Source organism: Saccopteryx leptura, chromosome 7, assembly GCF_036850995.1.
Source record: "Saccopteryx leptura isolate mSacLep1 chromosome 7, mSacLep1_pri_phased_curated, whole genome shotgun sequence".
In the NCBI taxonomy this organism is placed as follows: Eukaryota; Metazoa; Chordata; class Mammalia; order Chiroptera; family Emballonuridae; genus Saccopteryx; species Saccopteryx leptura.
In genome coordinates this window covers 27,354,800-27,368,158 of record NC_089509.1, presented here as the reverse complement: position 1 = coordinate 27,368,158, position 13,359 = coordinate 27,354,800, and the positions used below count along the sequence as shown (strand labels likewise).

Below are 13,359 nucleotides of genomic sequence, written 5' to 3'. Positions count from 1 at the left end.
ATTATTTACTTTAGGAAAGTTGGATAGCAGAAGTAATTGGAAGGAAAAAAATACCTGATCTTCCTTACATGAATATGAGCTTTTTATTATGAATAATGAAAAATAATGAGATTTTCCAAAAAAACTCATAGATTATATGTTGATGATAAATATATATTTAAAAGCATACCATTAGGCCTATTTGAGAAATCCAATTATATGCATAAGAAAATTACTTCCCTTTAGGATTTTGAAGAACAGTAGCATTGTTCTTATACTGCAGAAACAAAAAGGAATATACCAAATAAATCCTGTATACACAAAAAGGTGATTACTGTATTCAATGGAATGCTTTTCTCTGCATGGGGATGCACTGTAAGAATGCCTCCAATCTCATACTTAACTAAAACACTATAAACTTGATATGACAAAAGTGAACGAATATTATATGCCTAACTTTACAAGGAAATGTTAAAATATGCCTATTCTAGAGTCACAGAATAAACAGGAAAACTTTCAGAGGAAATCAAAGAGCAATTTTTTCTATTGTTTACAATCACAGTAGTGTATTAATGCTAACAAAATATTGCCCAAGAGTTAGAGCAAAGAACACTCTGGATTTGGCCTACTATTGAAAGAAAAATGCCATTTGACCTAATGAAATCAGAAATTGATTAAATGCAGTTCATCTAAGGGTAGATATGGTCACCAAGTTACTGCCAGGGTCAAGAGGAGATGGGGTGATCTAGTGTTTGAGTGCTGATAAGGTTAGATAGGCATTCAGAGCAGTTGATGCTACAAGATACATGGCAATGCACACCCACAGGTCAGAAGGGAGGATCATCCCCGGGGATAGGAAAGAAGAGATTCATCAGAACATTCTTTGCTCAGCTTATAACAAAATCTTATTAAATGATTCATGGAAAACTGAATGTTTAAAGAAACTCCAATCTATGTCATCCCAGGAAAGTGGGGATTGCTGCTATCTTGGGAACAGATTTCAGAGCAATCACTGTGGTTACACAGAGCCTCAATGAACCCCTGAAAATTTCATGAACAGTATTGCTTTGACAAAGTAATTTGGATGCCTGAATATCAAGTATGTGTCTCATCTTTACTATTTTTTTCCCCTCATGATGTTTAAATCCTTCAACTTTAGCATTTTTTATTTACAACTACAGTTTTTTCTTCACCAGTTAGAATATTTTGAAATTTGAATTTTTTTTTTTTTTGTATTTTTCTGAAGTTGGAAACAGGGAGGCAGTCAGACAGACTCCCACATGCACACAACTGGGATCCACCCGACATACCCATCAGGGGGTGATGCTCTGCCCATCTGGGGCGTTGCTCTGCTGTGACCAGAGCCATTCTAGCACCTGAGGCAGAGGCCATAGAGCCATCCTCAGTGTCCGGGCCAACTTTGCTCCAATGGAGCCTTGGCTGCGGGAGGGGAAGAGAGAGAGACAGAGAGGAAGGAGAGGGGGAGAGGTGGAGAGGCAGATGAGCGCTTCTCCTGTGTGCCCTGGCTGGGAATCGAATCCAGGACTCCTGCATGCCAGGCCGACGCTCTACCACTAAGCCAACCGGCCAGGGCTGAAATTTAAAATTTTCTTAACTCATAACCTTACTAAAACAAACTTATCTTTAGTTTTACACTTTAGTAAAATCATTTATTTTTCTCAGGAAGATATTTTATAAAACTGGTGGCAGGGTGGCAATATTGATTTTAGAAAGAAAAGTCAGACAATTGGTCATCTTACCCAAATCAGAAATCTTTGTCCTTTTGATCACACAATAATCCTTAATATTCTACACAAATAGTATGCCCTTTTGTCTTTTTCAGGTAGGAGTTTCTGTTTCTTCTGAGCTAGATATAATTTATTTCTGCAATTTTAGTATCATCTTTATTCTCTTGGCAGATGGCTTATTCATGTTATTATTTTCATTCATTGGCAAGATTAGTCTGTTTTCAGTAAAATACTTAATAAGAAAAACTTTAAAATATGTATTTATGTGAGTCTCCTGAACATGCTTCACACACAATATGTGTTTAAAACAATTGTTAATTAGACATTTACTCAAGACACTCATATGACTTTTCTATTTTAGATAATAATAAACATCTTACAAATTTTCTTGATTACATAGTTACTATAAAGGTCACAAGAAAAAAAATGATACTGGCTTTTAGAGAAAAAACAACAACAACAGAAAAACAATGAGTTATTAATGTTTTATATTTAAAGAGGTAAATGTAACTCATATTCAGAAAATTTAATCTTTCTTTAAAAGTCTTGAAACCACAATTACATAATACGTACTTTCTTTTATTGAATTATGACCATGAGTAAGGCTGTGTGTGTGTGTGTATGTGTGTGTGTGTGTGTATTCCAGCTTTTAATTTGTGAAACTTTCCAAACATACTGAAATCAATAGCATCATGACCATTCATATAGACACTACTGAGGTTTACTAAATGTTAACAGGTCAATGCCAGACTAAATCTGGCATTACACATTTCTTACAGAAGCATCTGCTCTTGCTGAAGACTTACTCCCCACTCATGCTGCATAAACTTCCTCCCAAGTCCTCCACTCTCTGTTTCCCACTATGTCTTTTGATTTATAGACTCAACATCCCCTCAGTTGTCACCATAGAGATTTTGGGTGTCTAGATTCTCCTTGACAAAGCCATTCTGAGAATTTTAATTGCTTTGGTGGAGCTGGTGAAGGGAGGAAGCAAAGGAAACCAGATGGAATGCATTGCTACTGGGAAATCTTAGCTCCTAGGGTCAGAGGTGCAACAAACTCAGAATGCGCTGTTCCCTAGAAACAACATTCTAAATAATAATTGCATAAGGTTCAAGTGTGCTTTTGTGGCTTATACGTGGTTTTCTAATGAAAATATGTTGAGGTCTGAGAAACTAGTTTACAATTGGGTTTTGAGAACATAGTCTACTTACAGTTGTGCATGACCAGTATTATTATTATTTAGATTAGTACAAAAATTAACTGCCTTCTCAATCATACTTTTTTTTCACTTGGTATGATCATGATTTCTTTGCAAGCAAATTTTTAACCAAAGATATCATCAATGGTTCACAAGCATTTTTATTTTCTACTTTGTTTAAATATCTCAATTCAATTTTTCCATTTCTATCTTTACCCTGTAGTCTGGTATATAAGCCCTTATTATCCACATTACTAAGAGGTTATCATATTGGAAAATGCATCTCTAAGTACTTTTTTAGGATTGCACCCAGAACACATTTGTTTTTTTATGATAATTTAATAAAAATATAGCTAATAGGAAACTTATTTCCTTTTTGTTATCTTGACTTGATGTTATTCTTTCAACTCATATTCATTTGGGGATGCTTATTTATAATACTAAAATGTTGCTTTTATATAAAAGTAATCTTTATAGTTGAGCAATTGATTAAAATAAGATCTATTACTCCTAAAGCATAACCTAAATACAAAAATAATTTTTAAATATATGAAAGCACATAGGAGTGAAACCAGGAATTTCTGTGTGTGAAGGTTCAGTATATCTTCAATGGAACCATGAATGAATGGACACACCAGAGCTATGTCAAAAGGAAATAGTGAAATGGCTGATGCTGAATCCATTCCATCAACTGGAACTTCTTAAATGACATGCTCTTCTGGGTATAAAAGAATCAAGAGTATCTCTTGGCTCCCTTTTACTATTTCCTGATGTGCTGCTCCCAAGAATGCCCTGGCTGCCATTTTCACCTGGGGAGTCGCCAGGGAAGAGACCAGCTGCTCATATTTAGATTTTTGCAGCAATGGCTGCCACTTCCAGCCCTGGCTCCTTTCCCTTCTTTTCTCAACACTCAGGGAGAAGATGTCAAGTGTATATGCCCTGCTCCACTCTTCCATCAGACACCACCCTTGGCTCTTGCCCTATTTTGGTGCCATCTGCTTGGGGACACAGAGGATAATAATGAGAGTTTTTACTTATTGAGTGCCTGCTGTGAGCTAAGTATTTAAATATCTCATTTCAAATTCTCACATGATCCTGTAAGGACAGTGTTAAACCCATTTCATTTGTATAGATCTCGAAAGCAAAGCTCAGAAAAGTTATGAAAACTCTCCAAGGTTATCTGATTCAGGATTTATATTCTATTTGAGACTTACTCTTTGCCATCAATAGAAGACACTTCTCTTTCCTTAGGAAAATATGTTAACATTTTCTTTGATTGACTCTCCACTTTCCATAATAGCCATCCCTGGAGAGTTGCTCTCCCACTCTCATCCCATGCTGGTGTCTTGAATTTCCCACAATGATTTGGCCTTTACATTGAATTTTCTGGCTTCTTGTCTGTTATACTCAACTGGTATCTTAAAATATCTGATTTGTATTTAATAATGTTGGCATCTTAGAATCATGTTTTAAAGAAGAAAATATATTTAAGCACTTAACTTTCTGGATTCACTCATTGAGATTGCATATTTTTTTCCATGTTGAAAAGAGAAACTGGACAATGAAATGACCACCTGTTACTGCTAATGATGTTCACATGCCTTTAAAAAAAGTAATTCTGGCTTTATCTGTCTACAATCTTGGCGACAAAACTCGTGGGAACATTAAGGGCACAGGAAGCCAAAGGCAGCAAATTGACAATAAAGTCTGTGCTTAGACTACTGATAAGAAAGGAGATTCTCTGAATCTCCAATTCTACATGCTTATTTAATCTCAAAATGGTGACATAGAACCAAATGCATATTTTAAAACTAAGTTTGGGTGTTCAAATCTAGGACTGAGATAAGAAGAGTTTCACATAGCACATTTCCTATTTGAAAAGCATATTTAAAAAAACACCAATATAAAATATGCCAATCACTGTTTCAAATGCATAGTCTGGTTTGATATTGTGTGGGTGGATCAATCATTATGCTTTTCAAATGAAAATGAATACATAGATACTAAATAAACTTAATTCAAAATAATAGATGGCTATTAACTGTATCCTTTATTATGAAATATATGCCAACCCTAATGAAGGCTTATATGTATAAATAGCCACCAAAACACAGAAAAGAAGCATTTTCTAAAATTAGGGCTAGCATTAAAAAATAAATGACTCTTTTGTTTTAATAATGAAATCAAAGTCCAAAGGGAATACTGATTTTAATTCTTTTGCTAATATGTTTTTGGACCCCTATTTAAGTTTACTGATTTCTGTGGATCCTATTTTAATACAATATTTCTATCCAAGTCCAAGGTTGATAAGCTAAGCTTACATTTTATTTGTTCTCTTCACTACAGTGCAATGGTTAAAAGCATGGCTCTAATATCAGATTATTTAACTTTGAAACTTGTCTTTATAACTTGTTTTTGTACAAGTTGTCTTAATTATCTGTGCCCAGTTTTCTTATCTATAAATTCAGGTTCATTACCTCATTGGGTACCTACCTCACTGGGTTAGAGGGATGATTAAGTCAGTATAAAACAAGCACTTAAAACAATGCCTGATGAACAATAAGTGCTCAATATTTACTAGACATCATTTTTTTTATTCTTTTCCAAGGGATAGAAGGGGAAACAGAGAGACAGACTCCCGTATGAGCACCGACTAGGATCTATCTACCCAACAACCCCATTTGGGGCTGATGCTCTGCCCATCTGGGGCCTTCCTCCCAACCTAGGAATTGTTAGCGCCTGAGGTGGAGGCTCCACAGGGCCATCCTAAGCTCTCAAAGCCTATACACTCGAGCCAATAGAGCCATGGCTGCAGGAGGGGAAGAAAGAAAGAGAGGAAGGGAAGGGTGGAGAAGCAGATGATCGCTTGTCCTGTGTGCCCTGACTGGAAATCAAACCCGGGACATCCACATGCTGGGCCAACACTTCACCACTGAGCAAACTGGCCAGGCCGACATTATTTTTGAAAGGTAAATTTAAGATCATTATACAATCAGGTACATTTTGAATTGAATAAAATTAATCATGTGTCTCCTTCCTTGTCTTTAGCTAGGACTGAATTCAAGCCCGAAAGAATTGTCCTCTCAATTAAAAGTAAATTCTAAAGAGGAGTAGGGGGTATTCTGCTGTAGGAATCTTCTGCCCAGTATCATCCTAAAATATTTTATCTGACTATTACTGAACAAAGGATCCATTTGCCTCAGTGTTTCTTAAAAACACTTTTATCAACCTTATCTTTTCCAGAGCAGCAGGCTTTAGTAGTGTGCCAAAGTTTCCTCTAAAGCAGCAATTATATCTGAGATTACAGATCTACTGATCAGTACCTCATACATCCTTTATATACACACTTCAGAATGGTTATATAATCAACATTAACTATACACTCACAATTTAATTCTAATTCCAAAATATTACCATATGAAGTAAAAGGAGACAATGACCAGGAGTTAAAAGGAAATGCTCAAATGAGAAAGCGCAAACTATACTATCATGTGGAAGAATCTTTTAAAATGGAGTTGCTAATTCTCCACAACATATTTGCAAAGCACTTTGAAGTTCAGGACATTAACACTAGTCATTTTAAACTTCAACTTAAACCAACTGTCTAATTAAATATGTATCCAGCAGTTGTTGAAATCGCGCTACAGTTCTTAAAATAATGACCTAATTTTGAAAGGGTGAATCTACTTGAAATTGTCATGCTACATCTATATTTTTAGGCTCCCAATTATTTAGCCTTGGATGTTATGTTATCACCTATAAATAGCTTTCCTCTTTCTTGTCATATGTATGTGAGTGTGCATGTATGTTATATATATAGTCTTCCTTAATGCACACAAGTATACACATACACACATATACTCATCCAGCATTTGTACTTATGTGCATATGTAGATAGTCTCTTAGCATCTCTTCTCTACTTCCTGAGTTCTTCCTAAATTCAAAAAGCTAGCATGTAACTACACAGAATTTTGGTCAGATGAAATGGCAGAGGAAATAGGGAGTCAGAAGATTGGGTTAGCTAGGTAGATGATCCAGGAAAGCTACTATAATTTTTGAGACTTTGGGAAATTGGTTTTCTCTGATCCCAGAGATATCTACTTCTTCATTCAGGAGGTTGAGACTCAAACTAGCTCTATGAGATTAGTGTGACTCACACACCTTTTAATAATCCCCCTTTATTGAAGAAGAAGCCAGTGAGGAAAGGATAAGAGATAGACACAAGATCATGGTATAAGTGATGAGATTGGTCCTCTTTATTCCAAATCTATTTGTTTTAGAATATTAAAACTAGAACTACATGCAACCTTAGAATTTAATTCACATCTCATATTCTTTTTCTCAGATTTTTTTTTTTCTTTCTTTCTTTTTTTTTTCTTTTCATTTTTCTGAAGCTGGAAACAGGGAGAGACAGTCAGACAGACTCCCGCATGCGCCCGACCGGGATCCACCCGGCACGCCCACTATGGGGTGACGCTCTGCCCACCAGGGGGCGATGCTCTGCCCCTCCGGGGCGTCGCCATGTTGCGACCAGAGCCACTCTAGCGCCTGAGGCAGAGGCCACAGAGCCATCCCCAGCACCCGGGCCATCTTTGCTCTAATGGAGCCTTAGCTGCGGGAGGGGAAGAGAGAGACAGAGAGGAAAGCGCGGCGGAGGGGTGGAGAAGCAAATGGGCGCTTCTCCTGTGTGCCCTGGCCGGGAATCGAACCCGGGTCCTCTGCACGCTAGGCCGACGCTCTACCACTGAGCCAAACGGCCAGGGCCTTTTTCAGATATTTTTATTTATTCTTTATATATATTCTCTCTCTCTCTCTCTCTCTATATATATATATATATATAGAGAGAGAGAGAGAGAGAGAGGGACAAGGGTGAGGAGCAGGAAGCATCAACTCCTATATGTGCCTTGACCAGGCAAGCCCAGGGTTTTGAACCAGCGACCTCAGTGTTCTAGGTTGATGCTTTATCTACTGCACCACCACAGGTCAGGTCCACACCCCATATTTCTAAATCTTTCCAGTGGTCTGCAAGTGTGGAGAGTCGCAGAATCTTCTGGTTTAAGCTGGGCCAAAGGTGGTGGTTGCTCATGCATCTTTCAATGTATGGAAATCAAATGGTCAGCATACCAAGGATTGGAGACACTTGACATTTCCCACTCTCAAAATCAGTCACTAATCTGAACACCATGCCTGTTACTCAGAGATTCAGATATTTGGTGTAAGCAGAGACATGACTTTGGAACAATTATTTTTTTTCAAAAGGCATTACCAACAATGATGTGAGAAAACGCCCAGACTGCCCTCCAGTGCACAAATCCCTACCCAGGAAACGGCCACAGATCTCCTATGAGCAGTATGAGTTTGGCCCAACTCTCATTTTAATGTATTTATATTTCATAGGCATTGCATTTGGACAAAGTTAAAATGAGCAAGATAGAAAAATACTTACTTAAAGATTTTCTGTGTTCTGGTTTCTGTTCTTTTATATCACTGTCATAGTGACTTAGTAACTCAGTACTGGAGGATCTCTGGATTTTGAATAATTCCAGGTTTCTTGATGGATTGCTTGGATCCTTTGACTGGAAATACCAAACAGTTAGCCAGAACAAATTTACAATAAAGAAAGAATTCGACAAATCTATTTTGATATTAGTTTTAAAGGGACATTTAAAATAAGATAATTACTTCTGGGATGGGGCCTCTATGCTAAATTTAACAATCAAATTTAATAATAGTTCTATATATGGTGTTTACTAAATCCTATGCATATCCCCAAACACCCCACATGCATTAACTCAATTATTCATTACAGTTATCCTATGAGGTAGGCATTATTATTATTTTCCTTACACGCCAGACAAGGAAACTGAAGCCAAAAGAGATAAGTAATTTGTCTAAGGCCACACAGCTAGTAAATGATATAACCAGGATTCAAACTCATGTGATTTTACTCCAGAGTCCTCTGTTAATGACAAACTGTGTGTGTACATGTGTGTGTGTGTGGGAAAGACACAAGCACTCACACCTGCCTGGAGAAAAGCATATATTAGAGATGGGAAAAAGTCAATTTGTTATTTTTTTTTATTTTAGTCGCCAAATCAAAATGATATAATGGGAGACTGCAAATAAACAGCATAAGATCACACAGAACACGTATTTTCCTGTTGGACACCTTATTAAAAGCTCTCAAAAATATTTCTTTCTCAAGTTTTTTAGACATTAGTGTTCTAAAATAAGATGTTTGATCTAGAATCAGTATAAAATGAGTAGTCTCATATAATTTGACCTTTTAAAAAACATGCTCTGAATGTGTGATTTAGAGTAAATTTATGAAGTTCTAAGATATGTAGTTTTCATGAGAAGAACAGTCTAACTTAACAGGTAGAACAATGAAAATCAGTACAAAGAATTATTATTTACTGGTATTATAACAGTGAGTATGGGCTTATATACATTGATATTTATTTCCAAGAATGTGCATTACAGACTGCATAAACTGAAAATGTAAAAATTCAGTAGTTATTAAGTGCTTCTGTGTTTTTTACAGTCTCCAGGAGATGAATGTCAGTGTTATTTCATAAAAAAATATGAATGTACTGTGTTTTTGAAAGAGCAAAATCAAATAACATTTAGTTCCACAAATCCTGTCTGCTGAAACATTTTTAGTAGACTCTATTTAAACTTAAAATAACAATATCTCTTAATCCATAGCATTCATGTAAATGTGTGTGTTCTATGCTAAGCAATAAGATTTAAATGACTACATTTTAATTAATAAAGGTAATAGTCAAAACAAATACATACCAATCTGTCAATTGCATTTTTGATAGCATGGAACCAATCCAATGTGATGAAGTCAATATCTGACTGTAGAAGGAACTCACTTCCTGATGCGGTTGTGATCTGCAAAATAAAATTGACAGGTAAGCAAACCAGATCAAAAGCATTTCTTACATTTAAAAAATATATGTATGTCCTTTTTAAGGAACACACTTCAATACACTGAAATATTTCCTTGTATTCCAGTAATTGTCTTTCTGGGAACTGGGAGACTAGGATCATTTTGAGCTGCTTGCTATAAACTGCTTTTCATGTCATAACAAATACATTATTGTTTTCATAATAGAACGATTAACTCAGAGTAGTTCTAAAGCTGAATTACTCCAACTCAAGGAGAAGCAAGCCAGGAAGTTCCGAATAATGCAGACAGTATCCACTTAAGTCAGAACCTCAGAAAAGGCACCCGGCTGTGTCAGAATTCATTCTGCACTTTTGGCTCTTTCCTGTTTGTCTTTTTCAAATCTAATAGTATCTCCATATTTGATTTCCTTTCATGGAAGGTTGTAAAACATATTATTTACCGAAGCAACTAAATGCAGACTTTTCTAAAAGGTCATTCAAATGAATAACATTTGGCTATTTCTACTTTTCTATCATAAAAATCTATAGGAAATTAATACAAGGACCAATTTCCCCACAAAGAGAGTAAATTACAATAGAAGTTTATTTTCATATTTGAACCTCTCATGGAAAGCATTTATCAAATGAACATCCCCATTCCAGACTTTCAGGGTTGTTAAATATTTGGCAATATTTAGCACATAACTATGTGATTTTCATTTCAGCGAATTTTCAGCGAATTTCATTTTCTCCCAAGGGTTGCGAGAGAGGATGGGACCCTCTAGAACAGAGCAATGCTCCTGATTTCACACATAAAAGGCTACTTAGAGAAGAATTTGATTAGAGTGACTTTGGGTCGCTTTTCGTATTAGGCCATCAATCTAAACTGTGAAGATTTCCCTTTTGTATTATTGACTTTTTGTTTCAACAGGAAGATGAACATCTCCCGACTGCTGTCACACTTCAAGCAAGGCTTCAGAGGTTTAGAGGACGGATGTTTCAACACACTGAATCAGGAGCTGGTCACCTCTCCTCAGCCTTACTTACTCTAAATAGGAGGTGAACATTGCAATGGGGCACAGTGCAGGCAATCACAAATCATGCCTCACAATGTCTCCATAATTCTATCATGAAAGTGACAATCATTACCCAAAATAGCTCACTCTGAAGGTTTCAATGATTCTTACGGCACATTTAATAACAATGATCCCAGACTGTTAAAGAAATCTTTGATTGCACACATACATAAATATTAAATTGTCATTTGTTTTTAGAAAAACTATATAAAGATACAACCTCAGTGAGTACTGCAATGCAACCATTCCTAAGTGAGATGAATTCCAAAATTTTATAACTGCAAGAAAAAGGAACTACCCTAAGTGTGTACAATGATCAAACATGAAAGATTAGAAAATAAGGAGAAATTAATTAACCACACTAGAATTTGACAGATAACCAGGCCAATTACTCTTTTTTTTTTTTTTCCAAGTAAAATGGCCTGTAAGATTTGGGATTGCTCAAAATAGCCTCCAAATAGACTTCTGTTTTATGTAACTGGTAAAAGACAATTAAGCTGATGTTTGCCAAACTATCTGAACACCCTCGCAATGTGCTGTGCCTACATAGCGTCCCAAATCTTTACTTTATAAAGTGTGGCCACAGAAATAGTAATCTAAAAATATAAGGTCATTTCTAACTGACCCAGGAAAACTGGAAATGTCCTTGACCTCTACCTTCATCTTAATCTAAATGTAAATATTTTGATTAAGAATGTATTGTATCATATAACAAACTGTTAACATACAAAAATAAAAATGAATCAGCTCAAATATGATTTATAATGTATTTCTCTGCCATTAAAAATAAACTATTATTAAAAGTATAAAAAGGAACATTTTCAAAGTATAAGAAACAAATATAATTAGATTTACTGTATTCTGAGGGTTTCAGAAAGACCCAACATAGTTCAGTTTACAGGCTAGTATGTTCAAATACTGATAAAATATAAATATTTTAACTGTGCATTTGCATTTTTGGTGCATTCTATATAATGCAGAATATAGGAAATCTTTTACTGCTAAAACAACCAAAAGCAAAGATGTATTTTAAAAGTTTCTTTGTCCAAATATTTTACTGCATTAATCATACATAATCAGTGATTTATGAATTCCTTTTGGGAAGCAGGATCAGAGAACTATATGAATGCAATTCATTCAAAACATACTATCTGAGAGATACAGTTCACATCCTTCCCTCTGTCTTCCCACTAATCTTTTGAGTTACTAGGCAGTCTGGAGAAGTCTGCTACTGCTCTCTACAGTTTAAATGCATCCACTTCTTAATTACAATCAGTAATTGACTTTGTTCTGTTCCACTGCAGTCACTCACAGGAAAGCAGTTTCAAAGTCTTTGACTGATAAAGCCATTTAATTCAGGTTCTCAATCCACTTTTCTGTATCACCTCCTTACGTTCCTGAGAAATGATTTTCTGAATCATATTCGCACTTTGAACAACCAAATTTTTAACATCTTGGGGGAAAAAAAGACATGAGCAAATAATGTTAGCTTTGACTGAACCTTTTGATTGAATAACTCCTGATGACAATCTAAAGTGATGTAGAACTAATAACAGACATAAAAAATTTTCATATTAAGCCATACTAATGTATTCTTTCTATATTACATTTTTCACAAGTGACAGATTATGGGGTGAGGTGGATAGAGAAAGACCTTACAGAAAATATGACAAGTTTAGGCAAGAGCTGCTGGTCATCATTTTGCTTTGAAGCCTCCTTTAGACAAATGGCTCTTGAAATCCTTTTTCTTCTAAGTCCTATTTGGAAGGGATATATCTTGACACCAAAGCAGTCTTAATGAAATGTGCTAATGTTGTTAATAACAGATAGCTTTAATTACCTGTCCGGGGAAATTTGCCTCAAACATCTCTACACTAAAAGAAGGATCTGTCTGAATTCTTTCTGGTAACAACTGTATGTCTAGGAAATTAGATAAGCATATCCACTGGACACATGTCTAGTGGACACATTTCTTAAGTGTTTTTGGTATTAATTCAACAACAATTTTCCCTTGGGCCAAGAACCTTGGTCTGTTTACTTGTTACGGGTCTTCTGAAGATGGAGGCAGGGATATCCCAAATCCAACCTCCACTGATAAGAGAGGAGAAGAAATCTGTTTTTCAGCTTTTATCAATAAATGTAGTCTTATTATATTAATTTAAAAAATTTTGTCTGACCAGTTGGTGGTGCAGTGGATAGAGCATCAGACTAGAATGCCCCAAGGTTTCTGGCTTGAGCATGGGATCATAGACATGACCCCATGGTCACTGGCTTGAGCCCAACATCACTGGCTAGAGCAAGATGTCACTCGCTTTGTTGTAGCCCAGGGTTAAGGTACATATAAGAAAGCAATTGCTGAATAACTAAGGAGCTGCAATGAAGAATTGATGCTTCTCATCTCTCTCCCCTCCTTTCTGTCTGTTTCTATCTGTTCATTTATGACTCTCTGTCTCTGTCA

General features: G+C 35.9%; 1 protein-coding gene across 1 annotated transcript in view; it reads right to left on the bottom strand.

Moving 5' to 3' along the window:
- ARHGAP15 (Rho GTPase activating protein 15) overlaps positions 1-13,359 on the bottom strand; it is a 697,775-nt gene that overhangs the window by 329,220 nt on the left and 355,196 nt on the right. Inside the window, exons 7-8 of the mRNA XM_066345184.1 lie at positions 9,730-9,828; positions 8,375-8,504 (exon numbers count right to left, since the gene is read on the bottom strand). Coding sequence (XP_066201281.1) covers positions 8,375-8,504; positions 9,730-9,828 — 229 coding nt within the window. The remainder of the gene's footprint in view (positions 1-8,374; positions 8,505-9,729; positions 9,829-13,359) is intronic.